This window comes from Opisthorchis viverrini, assembly GCF_000715545.1.
Source record: "Opisthorchis viverrini unplaced genomic scaffold opera_v5_269, whole genome shotgun sequence".
Taxonomy (NCBI): Eukaryota; Metazoa; Platyhelminthes; class Trematoda; order Opisthorchiida; family Opisthorchiidae; genus Opisthorchis; species Opisthorchis viverrini.
Window position 1 is genome coordinate 582,444 of NW_008751927.1, and position 24,863 is coordinate 607,306.

General features: G+C 43.5%; 1 protein-coding gene across 1 annotated transcript in view; it reads left to right on the plus strand.

Moving 5' to 3' along the window:
* The window catches only part of T265_09343 (hypothetical protein), a gene marked incomplete at both ends in the record, with an annotated part of 49,405 nt that extends 25,368 nt beyond the window's left edge, over positions 1 to 24,037 (plus strand). Inside the window, 6 exons of the mRNA XM_009175383.1 lie at positions 338 to 484; positions 6,789 to 6,854; positions 9,037 to 9,096; positions 11,421 to 11,486; positions 19,081 to 19,336; positions 23,432 to 24,037. Of these exons, the coding sequence (XP_009173647.1) occupies positions 338 to 484; positions 6,789 to 6,854; positions 9,037 to 9,096; positions 11,421 to 11,486; positions 19,081 to 19,336; positions 23,432 to 23,664 (828 nt within the window). The remainder of the gene's footprint in view (positions 1 to 337; positions 485 to 6,788; positions 6,855 to 9,036; positions 9,097 to 11,420; positions 11,487 to 19,080; positions 19,337 to 23,431) is intronic.
* Positions 24,038 to 24,863: the final 826 nt, after the last annotated feature.

The window sequence follows — 24,863 nt, forward strand, 5'->3', positions numbered from 1 at the left end:
GTAGAACATAAGGTTGACGGAAACCCGGGGACTGCGCCTACCCGATGAGCCCCAAGAAGGGCGAAACCGGTCGTGGGCTGTCGATGGATTTTCAGCAACCTTATGAGTAGTACACTACAAATATACATGAGTACGATTCCATTGTAAAGTGCTTTCGGAGTCTTGACGGAGTGTTACGATCAGCGCCTGTCTTTTCTACGAATCTAAATGCATTTTGACATAATTTCGGCCTGATCCAAGACAAGTTGCAATCTGAATTGACGATCTTGTGCAGTTCATCCTTGTTCATACGATAATTTAGTTGGTTGGTAGCTAAGGGCCCTCCATTTTTTCATAGCAAGTGGGAAATACTGATCAAACCGTTGGCTTTCGAGACGCTGCGTCCAATTTCCGTCCCGGAGTGACAACCAAAGAGCCATCTGTTGGGATGTTCAACCCAGTGCCGTTCCCATCCACCAATCCTGTACCAGCTCACAATGATAAGGTGGGTGTTTGTTAAAAAATGCTGGTTAGCTTATTCAAAGCCTATACTTAGACAACTGACGAAACAAAGCGTGGCAAATTTTCATTTTCATGAATTTGATTCTCGGCATGTGGATTTGAATAAACCTAGTCTTTCCATTGTCTGATAACTGGGTCATGCAGCAATAGGCCGATATCCGTAGGATCATTACAGAAGCTGTCTGAATCCTCGTTTGGCTTCCAGCCTATCTCATTTAGCGAGATACTTCACCGTGTATTTTTTTATTCATTTATTTGTCAATAAATGTGTTACTGGCGACACATTATCGTGGTACATCTCATTTGCATACAACAACCATATTTGTGCTAGCACTTACCGGATAAAGAAATCAAACCAACCAACGCACTAAAGTACTTCTGGTCTTTTCAGATCCACAGGGGCGTGGAAAGTTCGGAGTCTGTTTCACGTTTATGAATTGGGTACTGAACATTTGGTATTTGGAGAGTAACTCAATCTGGAATGCCGCAACTTAGACTAGGGTTTACGTTGCATCACTGTTTTCATATCAAACGGCTACCCTGTTCAATAAAACGTGAGCAAAAACTGAGTAATTGATTGGGAGCACCAAGTGTGGCAGTCGCTTCAAGTTTTATTGCCCTGCTCTCTGTTTTCAACAAACGATCATCTAGAGCCCCCTTTTAACGGTCGTTTGGCAAATAAGGTTTATACGGATGTGTCATGTATGCAGACACTCGTCCATTTTTTCCAAAACGTGTGAAGGACAACTTACAGTTGCTAGTGTAGAGATTTCCAGATATAGTAAATATACCACGGTTTGAAGTCGAACAATGCCAGAGTATTGCCGTAAGGGCACGTTTTGTGAGGTACCCGCGCACTTGACTATTGACCATGACACTGAGGCAGGGAGTTGTTGCTGGAGTAGAAACAGAGCTGATAACGTTACAAGTCACCAATGATTTCATGAACACGGATGATGTGTGCCAGCAGCGAAGTGAAACGGACTAATAATACCGAACTGTAACCTTGATGTTCACCTCGTTTTAACTTAGAGACAGGCCACTTGCCTATCCTTGTTCCAGTCATATCAGTACTAACCGGAAATTCCAACTTTTTCATTACTGAAAAAAGCGACCTACAGCAAATCAGAAGATCCATGGTCAGAGGTCTTTAAGACCGAAGGACATCGAACTGGTTAAAATCGTCTAGCCAAGATATTAGAGATACCGTTGTTCGTTGAAACTAAATAAAGTACAAATAAACAAACCTGTGAAATATCCTAAGGGGTTTATTCAGATGGACGTCGTAGATTACACTGCCAAGATGGGAGATGATTCCAAAAACGAACAGTTCTGAAAGAAAAGAAGGGAAGCTATTTTTCCTTGGTCACGAAGAATTGAAGTTTGATATAGACTACCTAAACAGTATAGACGGGTACGGTGGCTTTGTGACTGTAGGGACGTAACTAGGTAATAAGTTCAGCAAAGCGATAACCGTGGTATTGACCGTAAGGCAGCAAAAGATGGTAAGAGTGGGGTTACAGATAAAGAAGGCCAAAGAAATTGAGTCAGTCAGGCGCACAACCTGTTGGAGGAATAGCGTCTAGGAATGAAAAATGTCTGGAAAAACTAATCCCAATATGGCTGGATTATTTCATGCCGAGGATTTTTTAAGATGCGAGATTGGAGATGATTAATTGCTAGAATGAGAAAGTAAAATGAGCTTTCCGGAGGCTCAGATTACAATAAACTTTTCTTGTAGAACGCATTTAAGGCTGGTTAAAAAGAAGATACCAAGATGCGAGCAGCTGTGCAATTTGGGGAATAAGGTAGAACCAAACAACGAGGGGGGGTAGGTGGAAACCACTGAGGAAAGGGATAAGCCCGCGTAAATATGGTAGGGATGGTTAAAGTTTTCACCTTTCCCAAGGCATGAGCGTTTGTAAGATTTGCATTCAGGTGATGTCGGAATGCGCGTCCTCCTAGATGAGAAAGATGATCAATAGGAATAGATGTTAGAAATGGGTATGCGAATGATGAGCTCAACAAAAAGAGAGTAGTTTACAGATCGTTGATAAACAGCAAGAACAGTGTAAACGAAAGAAGCTAACCTGCGAACACACCTACGCTGATCTTCCGTGTCTGAGATTTGGCACCATCACGATGTGCCTCAACCGGACGGTTTCTCAAGAAGTTTTCAGTCCAGTGCACCAAATCAGGATACACGCTTTACACTGAAGGCTTAGAATTCGTCTTTTTGTGACATGCGCGATCAAACGCTTTCGATACGTTGTCCCCTGTTAAGTCTATTTTACTAAAGGAATCCAGAACAGCGGAACGTACGAGTGGTAGGTAGTTCAGTAGGTCACCATCACAATGATTCTCCTGAACCCACACTGGAAGCTCAAGAAGCTGTGTTTTCCGAAGCACGTTGGAATTATTTGGCCCAGATAGGCTCAAGAACTTTGGAGAGAATGGGTCGGTAGTAGTTCGGATCGGATAATAAAGTCTGGTAATAGGGATTCAAGGCTGATGAAACTATACCCAAAGTAAGAGGAAGACCCAAAGGACGATATATAATTGAATTCAATGCTAGAGCGCAGTAGGCGGTATAGTTGTGGGAACACTATGTGATCTGAGGCGTTTAGATGCGTTTAACGACAGCAGGCATTAGACAACCGTCCTTATTGTGATGAGAAATAGTTTGAAGCTGTAGGGATGGAAGCTGAGAAAAAGTGAAATAACTTGGTCGGTTGGTAACTACCGCCTCCCTGGGTGGGGATTTCGGGACTGAAATCATCAGTGGTTAATAACATAAGCGAAAATGGCCCAATCGCGCAGTCAGTGGCGCTCGTGCATCGAAGCTATCGCCCTCAATGCATAGCTATCCAATTTCCGAAAGAATCAAATATGCCTTCACCTCCAAGGCTTGGTTACTCCCGTTTTTCGGTGATCGAAACTGTAGTAGCCTATGGCACACGTTTCATGGCCGATGAATTGACTGATTGATTGATTGATTGATTGATTGATTGATTGATGGAAAACAAAGTTTGGGTGGCAATTTTGTCTTTCTGTTCGGGGAGGTAGCTCAAAAGTCCTTTAGAGCCAAGGATTAAATGGTTGAAAAAGGTGAAAATGTCAACTCGCTGCTTTTGTGACAATTCTCGGAGTGTCGATTTGTGACATGTATATCAGAAGATATTGTCTTACGACTGATGGTGATAGATATGTGGAAGTCACGGGAGAGAAAGTAGACGGAACATGGAGAGAAGGAAAAGTGAGATCGCTGGTGGTCATACGTCCAGTTCTTTCTTCCAACACGGTGAATACACGAATTGTCAGGATACTTGAAGATGGAGGTTTCTCAGTTTGGAAAAACTGGATTCAAGTTAGAGCATTTTGCCACTGAGAGTGTTTGAAATTTCCGTTGACCGATATCTTCGTTTTCGTGAGGAAGAGAACGGGTGGACCGCAAGATTTTAAGGTTCTGTCAGTTGAATCATGATAGCTATCCAACCCACGTTTATTGCAGAGTGTAGTTTCGAATTTGTGAGCAAAGCAACGACCTTTTTATGAGTCTTGTGTACTGGTGCTTGGCAACGCATACGAGCCGAGTTCTGAGCTACCTCAACGACCGTCAAAAGTGTCACAAACGAAGGTGTATTCTAACACTTTCCAAGCCGATCGGTATACTCTGTAACATGAAAGAATCCATTTTCAAAGAAAGAAAACGCTTACACAAGTTTTTCCATAGAAATGGATACCCAAGGAATTTTACCTGGATATCACACAGGAAACTAAATACGACTAATACAACAGCACAAAGTTGAAGCGAACGAACCACATTCCCATACTTCAAGAACATCGCTGAAGTGACGGTGAGCCTCTCCCAACAGTGCAATACAGCTGCTGCCTACATGCATACGAACACTCTGGAAGGCAGTATCGAAATCACAAGGAGAATCTCATTCAATAATGGAAGACATAGGATTCAATGCAAGGATTGAGCAAACTTTAAAAAGGACACACGGGACAGAATCTCCTCTCAGAATACATGAGCACAAGCTCGCAGCTAAATGACATAGTCAATTTTTTTTCTGAAATTTCCGCGAACAAACACTAGCGATGACAGATGATCGACTGGAATGACATTCGCATAATGGCAAGAACGAAGAAAAATTGAATTTATGGGAGCGTTATACTCTACCGAAGTTATCAACAATCATATCGAAATTAATCCCGTTTATCAGTCACTAGGAGCAAGGTAATGCCATAACTGCAAAGCCCTAAACTGCACGCGAAACCAGACTAGGGACTCCTAAAAGACGCAGGAAAGGCTGATTCAAAAGGGCACATCAATTTGATTAGAGCATGCATGCACCCATCAAATATACCAAAGCACCAAATCAATCACCGGATGCAGAAACACCAGCCTGTACGATGGAGAAGCAAGGGTGGTGCAACGAACTAATTGATCTTGAGAAAATGAAACCACAACGCAATGTAAGTTGAGAAGGAAACAATCAAAGCAAACGGAGAAACTATTAGAAATAGGTGTTGGGATAAGCAATCAACGAAAAGTGACGCAACCTTTGACGCAGCAGCTGATAAATTCACAAAAAGGCTGTCTCCCAATTAGTCGGTTGCATTGAGTGATAACAGATAATCTTTGAATGCTACGTAGGCGCACGCAGGCGAAAGGGAAGTACTCACCCTATTGTGTACTGGTGACGAAATGTTTGCAAGTCATTTGAGAAGCTCAGCAAGCCGATCAGCAGCTACCTGATCAACATCCAAATGAAGGGTCGTTCTAGATTCTTAAATATCTTTTGAACGGGATGAATTTTTCATTCGACTGAAAACCACACACAGGGATATCTTGATTCTCATACCACGACTTTCTTGGGATATCTGTTGGAGTGCTATGAACAATTTGGGGTGACCACACTGAAGTCATTGAAATACAACGCTTTGCTCACACAATCTCATTTTTTTGAGGGCCGATATTTCCTGGGATTAATACTTCAACAACGACAACCGTGTTCTATTCTTCAGATGGAGCAAACACTAATTTTACTTGGCGAAATACACTCAATTGCAAATAAACTTGGTTTTTTGAGAGACTCATCTGGAACCCGGCTGAATTTCAGCAACCTTATGAGTAGTGTATTACGTCCACTGATGTTATTGCTTATTTTCGTGCCCCTCAGAGGATGAGTATTGCTTGCATGCTGTTTATGGTGAAAACGGTGTCACTGAAATAGTACTTCTTACCCACCGATTGATTTCAAGTCTTGAAGTCAGTAGGGAGTCTGAGTTCAGATGGACATCATATAGAATCGCTTTATTGATCATTTTCACCAAGGTCGCGCATAAAACATTTTAACCGCATTCAGGTGTGACACCAGGTTAGGTGGTCTATGCTAGAATAAGGCGGAGACTGTGAAAGAAAAAATGGAGGACATCATAAACGAGAGATTCAATCGAGTCTCCCGTGAAAACCAAATTAATTTGCAAATGAGTGTATTTCTCAAAAAAATGGATGACTTCAACAGCAGCATACTCAGTGTACACCTTGAATGTGAAAGGCAGGCACACAAACCAGGCTGGTTCAATGGTAAGAGTAAGATTGATTTTTCGTGTGTAGCAGCTTCGTGTGATAGAAGACAGACAGAAATGACTTCAGAAATCGTGAGATAATATTGCTCGATGGCCTCTGACTTTACTTGGCATATGATCCTTAATGGCGTGGCTCGAGTAATTGCATGTATCATGTTGACTAGGTTAACTAAGGGTGATTTCCGGAACTGACTGCTCTCTCATTACAGCCAATGGCGTGTGGTTTTGTACCAATAAAAACAACATTCTCTTATGGATTCACGCTAAAAATTAATTCAGTGTGGTAACGAAACTGTTGAAATTAGCCCAGCAAGAACAGTCCATATGCAACTCTGTAGTTAACGTACACCACGCTCGCCCGAGGAATTAGTTAGGTTTAAAGCATAGAAAAACAACTATCTCTTTGTCACCCTAAGAGTCTTAATTTTCTGTAACTGACATACACCATCATCGCAGGCCCAGTACGGCCACGAACAATTCAGTCTTTGCTATTTAGTTGGACCATATTTATTCTCTAATTGTACCCCTGTTACTGAAGCTTTGAGATTAAGTGTTGAAAGTGTGTCATGGGCATATGCTCTCACAAATGGTTTGCACATACCGCACATCTTTATTCTGGTTTTGGTGGTTTCACTGTATTATAGGGATGCTTTGACCAAAGCTTAATCTGCTGATTTCTTTTTCCAAAGATCGAACTTGAGTCTGGTCACGTAGAGACAAGAGAACCCGTTCCGGTTTTCACACCACCTTCAAAGGTAAGTAGACTTTATAAATAATGCTCATGGACATCACTTAGTAGTTTTTTGGTCATCATACTGACGCTGGTGAAGGCAGATCTGAGTATTGCAGATTTGCTGACTAGACAAGACCATCTTTTAGGTGTCGTTGACTCTTTGGGGATGTACACTATAGCTGCTGAGTCTACTGGTAACTGAAAAGGCAAAACATGTTGAAAGATCACATTTTGAAGCGGGAGAAAATGTTAATAATATCCGAATTCATTTAACGGATCAGCTTCTTCTTAACGCGGGAATCACTGGATCTCGAATATGCTTAGGAAATTTGACATTAAGTGTTAGATATCGTAATAAATTAATATTTTTGATTAAATCCGACATGGGGTTGGTCGGGGTTCAGTCCGCAGACTAAAATCGCGCTGGGACCAAGTGGCTAGAGCGCGAATTTACTGACCAGAAGGTCCATGGTTCGAACCCGACTACCTCTCGACTTCCCCTGTCTGTGCTTGGGCGACCTGGCAGTATCCCAGCCCTCGTGCCTCCTTCGTGTGGCACGGCAGCTAGTCACCGAAAGGGTGCTACAGCTGAACGATCAGACGTACTCGGTATTTCTCGTATAGGAATTGGACTTGGGTTTGCACTCAGTTGCCGCTAACTGACTGCCTCCCTGTTTGTAGCCTGAAACATAAGACTAGATGTGTGGGTGTTCGGGCTATCCGTTCCTGATGAGCTAGGGATACCTGTCTACGGATCCGCACAATATCTCCTGAATATACACATGACGGACGGAAAACAATGTGTTGTACCGCACGTACTTATTTGTACGGCGGTCTGCTCTGAGGCATAGCTTGTGAGATCCAGTGGTGTAAGTTTGATAAGGCAGCCCCAAACGACCGGGGATTTCGGATGGTTTCCAGGTCACTCTGATGACACTACCTAGAGAATTATAAAAAAGCAGCAAGTAGGAAGTGGCACAAAGCCGTGGCTGAATCTCCTGAAATGTTTAATCAAAGCTGTACAAGATATCATGGTTCAGCATTTTGGTCCAAAAATCATGCTAACCGCATTGTTCAAATTAAGAAGTCCCGGAGCACATCGGTTGGTTATTTATCCCAGTTCCTTTTCAAATAACCAAAGAACAATAATGCTCATTGAAACTAGAGGGAGTAAAAGAAAGCTTTAGTTTTTCGTTATCGTCTGTACAATTTAGTTGATCTTCCCCTGAGTTGGTTTCATAGCAAAGTTCACGCGAATTTTCATCTGTTGTTCTCATATTGTGCTGTTCCAAGAATTGTCGCAAACGTTTACTGGCAAGGTTTGGTTCAAAGCCGAAATTTATTGTGTGTCCTGTGCTCCAATTCGCTGTACCCTAGAGCTTACCTGCCTATAGCTACAGCCCAGCCAGCCATGAATGACCATACATAGTGCACTCCATGAAAGCAAATTCGGTAACCTTCCTTCTACTAATCAGTTCCCACTGAAAGATGTTGAAAGTGTTGGTATTCATTAACCCCATGAACTCAGGACAGTGCGCGTACTGTTATTATCTTGTTCGTTTATCTTTGATAGTAGGCACTTGGGAACTTCATTAGAACCCACTTAAATTATTGCTGCAAAAGGGTGGGAGTCGCTGTACGGATCTCGGTTTCTAAAGTCTCGTTGGCAGATATGGTCCGGTTAATCGGTTCCGGTGGGTCTTTCGTTGTTGAAACTTGACTAGACTTACTCCGTCAAATAAACCTATGCTAAATTTGCTCGATATATTCCGCAGTTCCCCGTTAAGAAAAGCGAAAACAAGTCGTCTATGGTTCCAGTGCTCCCGCCATCGGTGAATGGGCGAATGCCATCCTATAAACGTTCTTCCATTCGGGTAAAGTCTTTTGTAGCAAAACTGATTCCGGAAATATTATCAACCGGTGATATCCATGTAACCCCTGTATAGCGCAGTTTATCATCTCAAAACAAAATGTATTTCAGTAAAGGGATGCCTAACTCACCTGCACTTATACAATTTTTATTCGGAATTTTCTTTTGCCCCCTTTTGTTGTATACGCATGCTGTTGAGAAAGCATTAAACTGGCGTTGTTTGGTTGTGTTTTTTCCGTCCTTGTGAATATTTATGGGAGCATAGTTTATTGCATGTGTATCCTGGGACGCTCCTTGCCAATGCTTACTAATAAGATCCTCTTGTTTATTAAAGGCGCCGTCCATGCCTGTTTTCGGACAAATCAGTGATTCTGACCAGCTTACGAACTCGAAAGTAAGTGATTTAATTTTCGTTGATTATTGTTGGAACAAAATTAGTTAAAAAAAATGAACGCCGCCTTGTTTATCAAAAGCGGACCAAAAGAGTAGTCTCCCTCTCTGTTCAATAACATCCTTGTTAAGGGTTAGTGTGTGCTGATACCCATTAACAGGTTCATCTGATTAGATGAACTACACCGATGGAAACTCTTGCACACGACAGATAATGCCATACATGCGTCGCAGTGAGGCATCTGTGAAATCAACGGAACGCGCTGAGGCCTGACGACAGTGAACCGGAGAAAGAGGCCGGTCTTAAGCCGCCATCCCGTGCAACTGATGACCAACAGCTGATCAGCAATGAGGGAGAAATGAAAAGTTGAGACGCATATTTTATATTCGTGACTAAAGACAGCTACGCCCAGCTTTAACCAGCCAATAGATACTTTAGCCTGCCCAAAGGTAGTATCCACTGTAGGTTTAACAAAGTGGAATGTCTTGAATGGTAATGCGGTTCACCTGGTGGCATTCACACGAAATGATTACAAAAGCAAAATGTAGTGGTTTAGGGGTTTCAGCAACCTTTTGAGTAGGATGAAGAGTAATTCACTAGAACACAATACATAAAATAAATTTACTTCTTAACACAGGACTAAGCTGGAATGATCCTACTCGTTCCCGTTCGTTGATCATCATTCATTCCATCACACTAGAGGGTCATCGCGATCAGCAGCCCGATAAAACCGGATCCCCTTACACTATCAACAATTTATAAGTAGCCCAGAGGGAACAACAATCCACAATTGGCGTGACTTTTCCATCTGTGAAGTCAGCACTTGAGGTTCCAGTCGACACGTGACCAGTTGAGATGAATTACTTGAGCGAAGGATAAGTGTTGCCGTACCATCTCCAATCAGAATGCTGATCAACCGCTTGTGGCCAGATGGTAGTTTACGAGATCGGGTCTCTCTGAAAGCTCTGACAATGAAGATGAAACAGCTATACAGTGCCTCTTGAAGTTTCGGCACAGACTGATTTAACTTAGAAAGAAAGCTTTGAAGAGGATTTCCGGATTCCTCTACACTTTCACCGAAATCAAATTAGTCCCTTAGCCATTCAAAATACATTGATTTATTTAGGAACTGGTCTTGAGTAGCATTCACCGAACACCCTTGAAGGATTTGAAGTCAGGAAGGTCATTTTTGCGCATTATCCTAATGTTCACGGCCTACCGTATCCATATCGGCACTGACGCCTATGCTAAGTTTCCTTCAATAGATCTCCTCAAATATGACCGAATGACTGCGCGTGTTACATAAAATAGATGCTTCTCAAATATAACCGCAGCTCGAAAACGGTCGTATTTCCTTTTTGCACTGTCAAAACCTAATACCCCGGGAGTCCTCGTACGTATTTGTACACAATCGGCAAACGTACAAATTGGTGTTCATGCAGTCCCTCCAGATATTCAGCTGCTTAAATCCTTATGTGAGCAGCTGAATATCCTTGGGTACCCAGGGCCGACACCATACTTCTTCACTGAAGGATAGCCGGTAATAACAGACGAGCCTGCTTCTTTTGAATTTGCCAACAGTTGTCAGGTTGTTGATAAATGGCACAACCTTTAATTAGCTAAGGGAGCTAGAATTGGCTAGTCACATTCGCTTCTAAACTAGAACGTGTCCACCATGGTGAGCTATATGAATCTATTTGGTGGTATCCGGTCGGTACTGTGTGGCAGCCATCATATTGGGCCAAAGTAAACACGTATACCGGGCGGTGACGGCCCTAAGTAACATTCATGCTGATGCATAAGTGAAATGTCCTCAGATGGAAGTCAAAATGAGTCGATTTTACAGTGCACACCCTCCTTAAGGAATACGCTTATCAAACAAGCGTGGGATACACAGTCTCAAAGTCGACTGACCGTGCCCTTCGTATGTGGCTGGTCTCTCCTCAGATTTTTCGGGCGCGAACAACCGGTCCAACAGCCAGCACAGCACACATCACACAGGTTCCCAACAATTAACCTTCCACAGCGTGCACATTGTACGTTGTTAAACTTCTTTTTAAGAAGTTTTCCCCCCGAAGCTCCATATTCCCTATGAGACACGATGGGTTCTCACTGATCTAGCTGAATGCAACCTGCTGTATTGGAGGAGTCTGTATTCCTATTGCAGTAATCACAATTTTCGGACACTCAAAACACTGACTGCGTATTTAAGCCGCATATTAATTCAGCTTCCACAATAGCCTTTATTTCACTCGAGGCAACAAAGGCCTCACACTTTGGGAGCCATTTTGTTGAAGCCAATATACTTCCTTCTCTATTGAATTAAGGTGCAGCACGGACCCATCAATGGAGACGCAAAGATACCCGATCCCATTAGCAAAGAGCAGTCAAAGGTGAGTAGCCTTGTTTACTTGGATACACAATAGAGTTTTATCTGACGAACATGATACAGCGAAGTTGATGCTGAGCGGTCAAATTAAGAAGGAAATTTCACTAGTTTTATTCAGATACACATTGGAAACCTAACAGAGTGCGAATTTTACTGTCCAAAATTGGACTTGTTGATTGTTCTCACAGACGGCGCGGTGTCAAACAAGAGTCAAAACGGGACAGCCATCGGGGGGTTCTCTATTGTCCCTTTCTCGAGGTCATTGCTTGTGGTTTAATTGAATACAGAATGTGTTCTCACTTCAGGGTTTGATCTGCCATAAATTGCCCAGGGCGCCACCAGTGGTGCGGAAACTCAGCTAAACGCATTAGTGAATTTACTACATAAGAAATGCCCTCTAAAAATTGTCAGATGTTGTACGCTTCCCCGATATAGTAAGACAACATAATCAAGTTTTTCATAGGTTTTGTCCACCACATTCGGAAGAATGAAACTTATGCCCTGTTTTGTATCAAATCCATATAAGTTTTTTTCTCGAACATTCCTTAGTAGCATGCAGCTTTTCGTTCTCGAGATAAAATATTATTGATAGAACTACAATCCTGAGTGAATGTCTGGAGGTGTAGGCACCTCGGAATGATTGTGTTAAGCTAGCACTAAGTCCCTTCCCCGTCCACCTTTATTCTTTTCTTTATAATAAGGCTTTCAAATAAATCATGGTTGTACGGCAGTGAAGCATCGGTGTTGAACACTGGTGTCATGTTGTCGATGATGATGATGATGTGCCGAAATCCATCCGTAGAACACGGCGGAAAACGCTTTTTCAAACATTGATATTTCGTGAAATTCTGCGGTAGAGTTCGAAAAATCGTTTTGGGTTACCGGTGTCAAGAATTTTGGTGTAAATTTTTGACACTTAACAATTTAAGCCTCTGTTCGAACGTCACTTCGAATAATTCATTTCGGATGATATGCGGACCACTAAAACAGTCATTTTTTTCTCTACATGGAGCTGTCTGGCTGAAGTGAACTTAAAAAGCATGATCCATGAGAAATATCCCCCCTCTAACTTTTTCGTGTCTACAAAATCAGTTCTTATAATTGGTAAATATCTAAGCATGCTATTGAGCAGCATAATTTCACCTTTCGAGCCCGTGTACTCGACATGAAGTGCTTCATTTAGGAAGTGTCTATGTGTCTAAATCGATCATCGTTCCAACTTGGTAAACTCCAACAGCCTGGAGTTACTTGAGCAGGCTATCGATCGACCGTTACAATTATTCGTCAGCTTGTAGTAGCAGAAGAGATTATGCGGCGCATTCGCCACAATGTTTGTGATGCATGTCCTATGAACAACAACATCTGTTGGCCGTCAATCATGTTCTCATTCTAGCAGATACTCACTCGTTTATTGTGTGCGAGTAATGTAGATGTTCCAAATAACGACATGTTACGGGTAGAAATCCAGTGCATGCCTTTTTGACAGATACCTTCAGGACAAGTCCCACAACCGGTATGAGCTTCGGCTACTACCTTCATTGTTTGGACTACTGTTAGCGTCTTGTGTGGTGATCTTATTTTGATTTTGCTTTAGGATGTTCTCTATCGGTTTAGTATCTCAGTTCATATTCAACATCAATCATTGCTATCTGGTAACAGTAGAATTGAATCACTTGTGAAGGTGTGCAATGAAGAATATTAGACAACCTAGGTTCGTCAAGTTTGGAAAACCGTCTTGCAATCATGGTGGAAATTCACACTGCTCAGGATGGTTCAGCGTTCTTGGCAAACACAAAGATTGTGGACGTGGGCGATGTCCTCCTGTTTTCCGTGGGTATTTGTACAGGGCGTTAACATTGTTATTGTTTTACCCACTTCTATGATTGCAGCACAATTCCTGGATTTTCAGTTTTTATCACTCGTGCCTCACTGTGGGGTTTAATGAGGTTGCGGTAACAGAATGGAACCTACCGCTCGGCCGAGGTGTCCACTTCCCAAAAAACAAAGTGAACAAGATTGTAAGGGCAGAGATAACGAGGAGGTCATCACATATCACCCTCATCAGTTTACACCATCTTAGTTGGTGGTTACCAGCCTAGAACTATCAAAATCACCATTTTGTCTACAAGGTAGACACAACGAATGGGAAATAATATCCAACACAGGTACCCACTGCATATGTTTTATTGTATGGTGAAGAAACTTCAATTGCCAAGACCGGTGGATGGATGTGCAGGTACCTGGTTAACAACTAGCAAAAGAACCCGAATTACCAGTGTAACAGTGGATACCACCGATTTGAGTAGTATGTGGTTTGCTTGTAACTCCGCCTTGATCTACTAGCAGGTGGGATTTATGGCGGAATGTGTGGAACCGTTTTGCAGCATTTTTACAATTTCATGATAGTCAGTGACCCAGGGAAACTAAGGAAGACGCGTTCAAGAAGACGGATATTCGGTTTTAGTTTCCTGTCCTATGGTCTGTAGCTGTTTAATTGGTGTTCTCTAATAAGTGACTCAGCTGCAAAGGGCTTTTATCCTTTCATTTGGTGCCTTGAGCAAGATAATGGGGATCCCGTGGCCACAACACCTTGAGATGGGGATGTTTCGATCCTCCTGGAGGACTTCCAGGAGCTTGTGGAGGCTGCTAAACTGGAGACTGACCGGAGCAATTTGGCGGTGCTGAAGACCCACCTCAGAGACCGGGTGAAGGCGGCCCTGGATGCGGCCAGAAGGGACCCTCGGAAGATGGACTGGGCCGCCGTGAAGAAAGCCCTTGCGGTGGATTTTGACACGCCGGCCGACCGCCAGGAGGCTATGAGGCCGTTCAAGGCGGCCATGATGGCACCTGGATGAGATTCGACCGCGTTCTTCGCCAACCTCCAGTAGACGTTGGATCGGGCTTGACAGGGACTGGACAGAGTGTCGCGCCAGTAGTTGCTGGCTAACCAGTTCATCGAAGGAGTGCAACCGGCGCTTGGTGCCCAGTTGCGGCTGGCGAGAGCAACTGGTCAGTTGGGTGTAGAGGAGCTGGGGAATCTGATACGGGGGCTGGTCGAGGCACCACTGGCCACATTGTAGTCGCCGGAGAACACGGAGGATTCACCAGTGGAGGACAAGCAGAACGAAGTGGACCAACTAGCCGAACAGCTCGCAGCCACCAAGACGGAATCGCAGGAGCACGCTAGAACAAGCCGATGCTACCAGTATGACATGTCTGGCCACTAGAGGAAAAATGTCGTTCTATGGGACCACTTGTAAATGATAAAACCTGGGATTATTCCTCATTTTTCGGGTGGGTTGCGATACCAGACGGGCTACCACACAGGCCGCTGTCATGATGGACGGTAAGAGGGTACTCTGCATGACTGATACAGGAGAAGGGGTATCGCTGAGGCGGAGACGGAGCCAAGTTGGATGCAAACCGTATGCGCTAGCCGTGAGAGTAGTGAGTGGATACCGACTGAAAATTGAGGGATTGTTAATGCAATCAATGCACCTTGGCGACAAATCCGTGCGACAAACGTTCCTGATCAGCCCAGATATAGAACAGACAATATTGGGCGCAAATTTTCTCAAGAAGCATATCCAGGAGGGTATCCCACGGATAAATGAAGCCAAGACACAGCTCGCTCGGTGTTTGGTGACACTGATGGGGCATAAAGGTGGTCAAGGAGAGGTCACCGGACTGCCTAAAAAACTGGCAAAATCGAGGACTGTGGTCTTCCCATTTCAAAGCAGTCTCTACGCGCTTTCTTAGACGAGCAGCACACTGCAGCCGGTTTGCCAAGGATTTCAAAATGATTGCTGCTCCAGTGTACGACTTGCTTGGACGAAATTGGAAATTCGTGTGGACCAGGGAAGCACATGAGGCTTTCGAATATGTCAAAGCTCGGATGCTGGATCATCAACTGATTCTCCAATTGCCCAGGGTTGGAGACATGTTAATTGTTGCAGCGGGCGCTAGTGACGGCGGCATCGACGCAGCCCTAGACCAGAGGAATGGAGTTATCGTATATGCCAGTCATATCCTGACTAACGCTGGGCAGAAGTACTCAACTATTGAGAAGGAATGTGTAGCGGTCGTCTGGGCCCTGGATAAGTGGAGATCATATCTGCTTGGACAAAGATTTCGTGTCGAGACTGGTCATTCATCCCTGGAGTGGATCAGGACCAACAGAGACCCTTGCAGAAGGCTCACGCACTGGGTACTCCGGTTGCAAGAGTACGACTTTACGATCCAGCACGTCCTAGGAGGGGGGAGATCCACGTGGCTAATTGCTTGTCAAGACCAGAGGCTGAAGATGATGTCCTCAGGATCATGATAGGTGCCAATGGCCTCGTCGTCGAACTGGATCACAGAAGATTGGTGCATTTCCAACGACAAGATTCTGTGTTATGGAAGGTTGCAGCCAATTTGCTGGATGGAAGGAGTATTGAAAACGGAGAGGGAGACAAGAACTGCAAACGTTTCAGCGTCACTTCGATCGGCTGATTCTGAGCGTAGCTGGCATAATTTCCTGGAACGTCATCGATTCTGATGTGCTGCTTGTGATACCGCGCGTCATGAGATGGAAGCCGATAGTCAAATGCCACGAGATGGCACACAGAGGATGCATCAAGGCGTACGACTTACTTCGGCAGAGGGCCTACTGGCCCGGGATGAGAAGTAAGGTGATGGATTGTGTGGTGTCCTGTAAGTGGTGCCAACTGATGAAAGGGAAAATGACAGGGGCAACCTATTCCATGTAACTTACTCCTGTCTCAGAAGTGGGCAAGTTATGGTTCGTTGACGTCACGCGCCCCTTTCCAGTGACGACCAGGGGAAATCAATATATCGTGATAATGACAGAAAACCTGTCCAGGTGGGTCGAGGTGGCAGTCATGTCAAATCAACGGGGACGACGATCAGCGGAGTGGTAATGCATCACATATTGGCCAACCATGGGGTGCCAAAGATGATCCCAACTGGTCAGCGGCCTTGCTTTGAGAGTGGAGAGTTTAGGAGTTGCTCGCAGGGAACCCATGCCATTTGTTGTGCGTCTCTCGCCCACTAGCAACTGGGAACTATCCCAAGGACCGCGATCAACTAACCCTCGAAAACAATGTGCCTCTAGAAGCAGATGGCTTAGTGGTTCAAGAATTGTTGAGATAATTTGTTCCATCACACCCTGTTATCAATACCAGTATTCGAAAGCCTAGGAAGATGTTTTATTGGCCAGGAATGACCGGTTAAATTAAAGGGAATGGAGCAATGTGTAGCCTGTACAGAGTCAGCCTGTACAGCTTACGAAAGGCTCGAATTCGCCCCTGGCAAGTGATTGTCGCAGGTATATTTTTCTACAATCAAAAACGATTATGTTGATAGTGATGGATGATCGGAGTCGTTATTAGTCTAAGACTGAATAAAAATGGAAATCGATGAGGAAGAGAATTAGTTGTTGCTTATCAAATCATTCCAACGTGTCCACACCTCCAGACACTCGTTCAGGCGATATGGACGGATAGCATTACGCACCGATGATGTCACCTCGACTGTTGATGAAACGCTTGCAATCGAACTGCTCAGCTCAGCGAACAAGTGAACTACCATCTGATTTTGGTCAGTTCGTACAAAAACAGGTTCTCTTCGGAGACGAGAGTGATGTTGTTTGTATATTCCAGACTGACAAGCTTTTTGTCATTATTAAATCTGAAGATCCGCAGTTAGTTACAAAATCAGATAGGAGTAAGCAGTACCTTTGGATATCTCTTTTTAGAGCTCCCTGTGTGCTCTCACGCTCGCCAGTTTCCCGATACAGAGACATTTTCATATTAACAAACTTCCGGTGCATTCCTTGATCAGTAAGTTCGTTGTGGAGTGAGTTGTGTTGCCATGTCCTGGAACTCCACGAGCAGTAGAAATCCGGGTCGCTCAAAGTACCCGTTCTAGTACCTGACGGAGTGTAAAGGTTTGATTAACGCGCCAACTACCAAGTCAGAATCCTGCTCGCCGCTCTCGTTTCAGGCTTCCGCGAGCCACCATAAGGTGACGAGGAAGGAGTGATGCCAAACGTTTCGCTACGACTGGGGTCAAGCCAATACCCTTGTGGCTACCACACCTACCACAAGCCCCCTTTTTTAAAATGGGATCTTTTGCAGCTTGTCCCCAGGTGTTTTGGACAGTCTTCTTTTCTCACAGACAGAAAAATATATCAGACAGTTGCTGGCTGAGGACTTCACTCCCATCATTAAATAATGCTGGCGGTAGGACATCCAAAACAGGAGGTTGGTGACGTTTGAGGGAACATTTGCAGCCATAAGCCTCTGAGGCCGTAGGGGATCCAGGCTAATGGTTCAGGGTTCTACTGCAGTTCCAGCACCTAAAATAGTGGTGGTGGATGACCACGAGAATGTTCGCTAAAAGTGCTCGAGCAGCGTTCTGGGCGACCTTTATTGAAGATGACAGCCAATTTGATCCTTGATCGTCTAGTTCACCGGCGTTTTCTTGTGACAGGTGGCACGGAAAAACCAAAGGAAGTTTTGGATGGTCTTATCATTCGCCTCATCCATTTTCATAACCTTCTTTGTTCACCACAACTCATCGCCTGTCCGTTGACTGAAGCGGGTATCTTGTTCCCAAATGGTCTCATTCATCCTGATATTTCCATGCGAGCCCGTGATAGTAGTCTGGTTCAAAATGTTACTACAACAGCAACCAGCGCCTGTTTCCTGAACTACAGAAAGTGTACTTTGTTAAACCCGGCGTTTTGGAAAGGTGCGGAAAAGGCATGACTACCATTTTTATGACGATAATGGAAGGCACAAAATAACGAGTGAATTGACCTTGGCCGGTCCATCCACCAGCCTTTTTATCAGCCCCGAAGACGGGAGGAATATTGCTTGTGCTACTAGCAACGGACCTACGTTGCTACTTGACTCGTGAGAATTTGAGTATCTAATGGTCAGCAAACCGTAAAATACTCGGTTGAATTGTCTTTTCTGGGATTTCGTGTTTTGCTTTCTTTACTCAGATGTAATAAAACAGTTTGTGCGATTTCGTCACATACTCAACAGCGTTTGAGTAAAGTAGGCATATTATATAAGGGTTTAGAATCTGATTCGCCAGTTTGTCGAAGCACGGATTCCACTTTTGGCGGTTGGTATGATAGCATGAATATGAGGTTAAATTTTTTTGGCACTAAAATTGGGTAGTATATATATATACATATATATATATATACCAGTGTGAAAGAAATTGGGTAGTATATATATATACATATATATATATATACCGAGTGTGAAAGTGTTGAGGTTTCCTTGTCTTGCACACCAGATAATCAAGGAGGTGGCATGAATTTACGGTCTAAGGTATACACTTCTGCTAAACCACGACTTTTAGGAAGAACTAACCTAAATAACTGCATGCAAGTGGGCGACCATTTGTTTAGATGATAGTGGTGTAAACGCATTTTCGAGGTGAGAGGTGACACTCAATTCATTATTAGTTCGATAGTTCAGCTGACCGGTGTTTGAATGTCCGCAGTTGGACGTTTTATCTGCTAAACCCTGTCATGGCAAATATCAAATGAGCATTTTTTTTACTTTTCCATTTTTCAGCCAACTCCGCGCCCTCGGGTGTTGTTCCCACCGGATGACAAACTGACCACGACGCATGATTACGAAGTCGACTCGAGAATATCGTCTCCCACTCAATTAAGCAACGATTATAGAGGGCTTGTGATGAGTAATGATCTGAGAATGTACAAGAGCAACATTGAGGACACAAGCGATACGGCGTCAAATTGTTCAACGACCATAGAACCGCTAAGAAGAAGCCGGAAACAATATCCGCGACCGAGGATGCAATTCACAGGTGAGTTTTTGTCTGGTGAAGAACTGTTAAATTGTGAAATTTTGGCAAAATAAATCGTTCCAAAAGGCATCAGTTGTTTTAGGGAACGGATCCATATAATTGGACGACACTCTGGAAGGCTACCAATCCTCTCATCCCTGACCAATTCCGTCTCATGATTGTCTTTCCTCTGAGGTCGTTGGCGATAGTTTTCTTGTAAATTGGCTTGTCCCGTAAAAGGGCAGTGATTTCGAATTTGAAGCTGTGTGGTGCCAACTTTTTTGAAGCTGCGTGTGTGGTAGATTTTTCACTGACTTCCTGATTAAAACTTCTCGCCTATATCTCTTGTTAGATATTTGATTATTTTTAATTGAAGTAGAGCCATGCGGAACCATTCAGCAACAGGGATTCTCCGCATATATTGGAGACAAAAACATGAATTTTAGGAGGTCGCGGACGAGCGCTGTTCAGGCTACAGATCAAGATGAGTTAAATTAAATAGTAGGCAATGTTCTGATATTTTATGGGCTATTTCCGCTCAGTTCAGCAAGCTGATACATGACGGAACTAAAATCATTCATGGTCAAATTCAGCTGGTAAGTAAACCCTACTGACCTTGAGCATGTCCAGCAAGGAAGACTAAAATAACCGTTAGCACAAGTCACATGTGGATAAACAAGCGCTATTTCCCCATGTGCATTGTCGAACCCAACCACATTAGTTCCCGTCTACATTTCACGATGTCCCTCGTAGAGCACGTATGTTCCTTCCGGTGTGCATTCTGGCAGTCGAACAATTTGCTACTGCTGAGTATAATATGCGTGATTCATTATGCAATGTTTCCCTGATAAGAGACGGTTCTTTCTGGTTTCATGCGCTTTCCCCAACGTCCGTCTTCCGCCATCGGGCAGGTGATATTTTAGTAAACAAGCATAGGCTCCAAAATCCATAATGCTTCCTGATCAATGATGCCGAGCCAAAACGTAGTTGATTGCTTGGGCAGATGAAAGTATATCACTTAAGTCGGTAATTCACTAGGCACGAAAAGCAAACTGTATGGGGGTAACTGCAAAGTTGTTTGTTCTTTTAATCCCCGAACACTTATCTCAATATGCATGAGTTGGCGCTATGATTGGGGAAAATTTAAAAACACCTAAGAGCTATTCTTGAAGCATGAGCCTCATGTTCTGAAATTTTTCACTAATTACAATTGGTTTGTCCCTACTACTATATTCAAGACATTTCGCCTGCTGGTTTTTATTGTTCTAAACAGGTCAACTTTACTTGACTTGTCTGCATCAGTTTGTAAGTGCGAAGCCTTGAGCTCTTGTTGGACTCCTCGAAAGTGCCTGAAACAATATGGCCGGATAGCTCTTACTGATCACCTGTAAAATACCTGCTTACATCAGTTGGATTGATCTGAAGACAAAGCTTCGAAATTGCAGCTTGGCTCTGCGAAACAGTAATTTAACCTCAATCGGTAGATTGGTTATTGTTACGTAAGAAGCTGAGTTGAGATAGTCTTGTCACTTGACGTAGGTAATTATTGAATGCTATGAAAACAAGCCTTTGTACAATGGTTTATTTCACTTTACTATAGTTGATAGTTACACGTGGCTATAGAGTTTTCACACGGAGATTCACGGGAATTTACCAGGCACGGTGCCACAGGTAATATTTTAAATTTGCTAGGATGTATGCTTCTAAACATTGTAAGTCGAAGTTGCTCCTTACAGTGCACCAAAACTGCTACTGTCAGTAACCTGGTGGAACTTTGTACGCTCTTGAGCGTCATTCAGTCAGGAATGTCAACAATAGGTGATGGGACTGAGAATTCCGAAATCTGGGCTTCCACCATAAATTTTCTTTTGGTACAAAGTGAGTGGCATGTCTGACGAAGTTCACTTTAAAGTCTCGACCTAATCTGGCAATCTGGCCGCAACAAACTAGTTAATCTGTGTTTCGTAAAAGTTCACGTTTATTTCTTGTTTGTATGTCCTCATATGTGGTTAGGTTTCTCGACATGGTCGACGAGACTCATACAGTTTTCTTATAGTGTTCTTACAGCGATCCAAAACTCTGGTATGAATGGTCGTTGGCTTGTTCGCTGAGCTGGGCAATTTGATTGCAAACGTTTCATCACCAATCGAGGTGACATCATCAGTGCGTTACTGGGGATCGTAGCGGTGGTTGTGCACAACGTTGCACACACATTACTCAGTTCGCCTGACTCAGTTTCACCTTAGCTTCAGACCTCGTTCAGGACGTCTAAGGATCCCTGTCGAATCATCCTGGCAAACACATCGACATTTCTTGTGTACCAAACGTGTTACACCAAACGTACAGTTTATTACCCAATCAATGTGGGCTGGGAGGAAGGTTCTTTTTTTCTCATGATGTCCAATGTTTCCGTTCGGAATAAATAAAATTTTGTTGAAAGGTCGTGTCAGTCTGTAGAATTCGTGACACCAACTCTAAGTTATCGTCCTTTTTTTTAAAAAAAACCATAACCACAATGTAATCAGTTCATTTTTTCAGCTCACAAACTGCGCTTCGAAAGACGCCGGTACTACAGCCTCGTTTAGCGGGGCTAAGGAGAACTAAAGAATGACGGCACCCAGACACCTGCCAGAACCAGAATGCTAGACGTTTCTAATAATAGCCTTTATGCGTAGTCTGTCTGCTCAAATTCACCTTTTTTCGGCTCTCCAAACTACATGGTGGTATTTGCTTTTCTGCCATTGTCCAATTATCAAATCCAATTTGAGCAATACAATCCAATTTTAGGCATAACCATCGTCACAACCGCAGGAAGCTCTCTTGTAGTTGACATTGATAGGTCTCGTCTAACGTCTAGCGTATACAAATCTATCCAGCTCTGTGCACACTGGGTTGGTGTTGTTTTTGAAAGAGCTGTCTGCGACGATTTAAGTTGTTTGAGTTAGCCTAGTGATTAAGGCGCGAAATTGCTAACCGGGGGTTCTGTCCTTCAGACTCATCATATGCATCCCAAAAACTACTGTCTAGGCTTGGGCAACCGTACACTTTCCAAACTACCTCTAGTTCTCCTTTTCCACAAGCAAATGGAAGGCTCCACGATATTAGGGCGCTTTGCCTACGGGAATTCAATGTCACTATCTGGCGATAAAGTGTACAAACAGAATCAACTTCTGTAGGGTAGTGACTCCACTCAAAGTCCGTTTCTGTAGTTTGCCCAGAGGTTGCTCAACGCCCGAACTTTGAAATCCGGAGAAATCAACCAACCTGTGGCCTAAGATGCCGTATATGTATTCTGGCTCGTTGAAGACTTACGAGCAACTATGACACCACCCATAATGAACTATTATTTGGTTTACTTGTACAGCCCCTCAGCAGTATGGTTACAAGCACCACGCCACTTATCAATTCGTCTGACTAGGAAGTCATTGGTGTGATAATACCCACCATATATCGGCCAACCCTTTATCTCTCATAAAACAATGCTGTATTCTCCACGCCTTTATTGGAATCCTACAGTACAATAGAACGGTGTTCACTGGAGGGTTGAATTATGATATTTTGTGTGAGGAGAGCGCAAATTATACCTAGGAGAAAATCACGCAGCGGATAGTATCAACTCCTCAGGGTTGGATGCAGTATTAGTTCGTTGTAGTGTCATCGTGCTCAGGCTAGCCGCTGAGCACGCTTTTGTTTTCCGTTGTTTACATTCCATCCACTAGTTTACATGCAGCTACACATGATGCATCCGAAAAATAGCCTTTTTCATCATTAAAATACCAGTATTTGTTGTTGATCTAACCGATAATTACAGGTAAGCATGCATCAGCTTTCATCATCGCCTGGTCCACGATGGCTTTGGTTCACCACTGAGCTGCATGAATATGTAGGTCATACCGTGCAATGCAGTATGAATGTCAGAGGAACAGTCTCATTCGAATGCTTCTTGAACAAATGTCATTGCAGCCATCGATTAATGCACTTACAAGCACACGAGCCAATAGTTTTCCCCACATTTTAGGCCTATCAAGGAATTTTTCATTTCGATTTGGCACGAGATTATCTCTATGCTCCGCCTACCGGGTTAATATTTTCTTCCCCAACTATCTTCTCTCATAGACCCTTCGCCCGATATCCCGGAGCTAAGGACCGCCTCCGCCACTTTGGGACCAAAACCTTACAGAATACCACCACACTTTCAAAGGCATAAGACAACTGAGCTATCCGAAGAACGCTCTCCATCACTTGAAAGACCAAACTCTGCGCCCGCTACAGCACATACCGCGGTCAAACCAAATCCGTTAGCAAACTTACCAAAGTATCCATGGAAACCTTATCCACTGAACCCGTGAAGAGCCCCGGCTTTGTCTGTATTTTCCAGCCACACGAATTCGAAAAGAGTAGAACCAAGACAAACTGGTGGTCAACTTTAGGCATGAATTCCAGCTACAATTATTGTCTTTACTAACTTGTGCATTTTACTAATATACTTTTGTTTATGCTTTCGATATGAACCTATTTTTGCTATTCGAAGAAGTGCGTTGCTGAAAAATTTGCACTTCTAATCCCGTCTACTCAATTTGTGCTTACCTCACATCGACAGTGAATTACGTTTATATTTATCGCTTTCATAGCGCACGACTTTCCATCCGAAGAATTTTTATTATGCAGGATACGTGCCTTCATCTCAAATTGTTGGTGTGGCAGTGAAACAATGTGAATAGCCTCCAGACATTTTAAATTGCCTCGATCTTCCGCTTGTTCGAATTCCTCAGGCTTAATTCATTCCGGTACTCGATTCCCACTGTTTTGCCGAGATCACGTTGGATTGGCCATGATTACTTGGATTAGGGGGGTATTCAACTCGTTTGGCTCATCAAATAACTACTTTGCACGCCCATCTCTCACACCTCCTTACATAATTTGGGGGTGTGTACTTAATTAAAAACGGATTAACTGGAGATTGTGATCAAAATGAGTTGAGCGGAATTCTAAACTCACATTTACTGATATCTTTCGGGTCGAAAGTTTCGGATCTGGATGTCTGTCGGATGGATTTAGCTCAATTCATAACTCCTTTCCCAATGTTTGTTGGAGAATGATTATAGGGGACCGAAACACTGCTCTAGTTTGCGTCACTCTTTGAAATGTGACCAATGGGATTAGTCTTGCACGTCTTCTGTCCTGACTTTAGCTGGCGACTTGCAGTGATACCAATACTCTTTTGACACCCACCAGATTCAGTGCTCGGAATATTCAACACCTTTGAATATTGGTACGTAATACCCGCATCAGCCTAATATGGACCCATATAATACCCGTCAGTTTTCGTTATCTGCCTAATTTCCTCTCTGATCAAGAGCAAGTGGCAGCCGGGAAGATACTTGTGTAGGCAAAGTGTAGATGATTACGACAGCAAAACATTTTTGGACATCAGGAGCCCAGTAAACATGAAAATAGGGCACCTTTCCTTTTCTACGTCTGATACCTGCAATCCAATTGTTGAAATCATAAAATTGGGTGGCAACAGGTCCACAACCGCCAACCCATT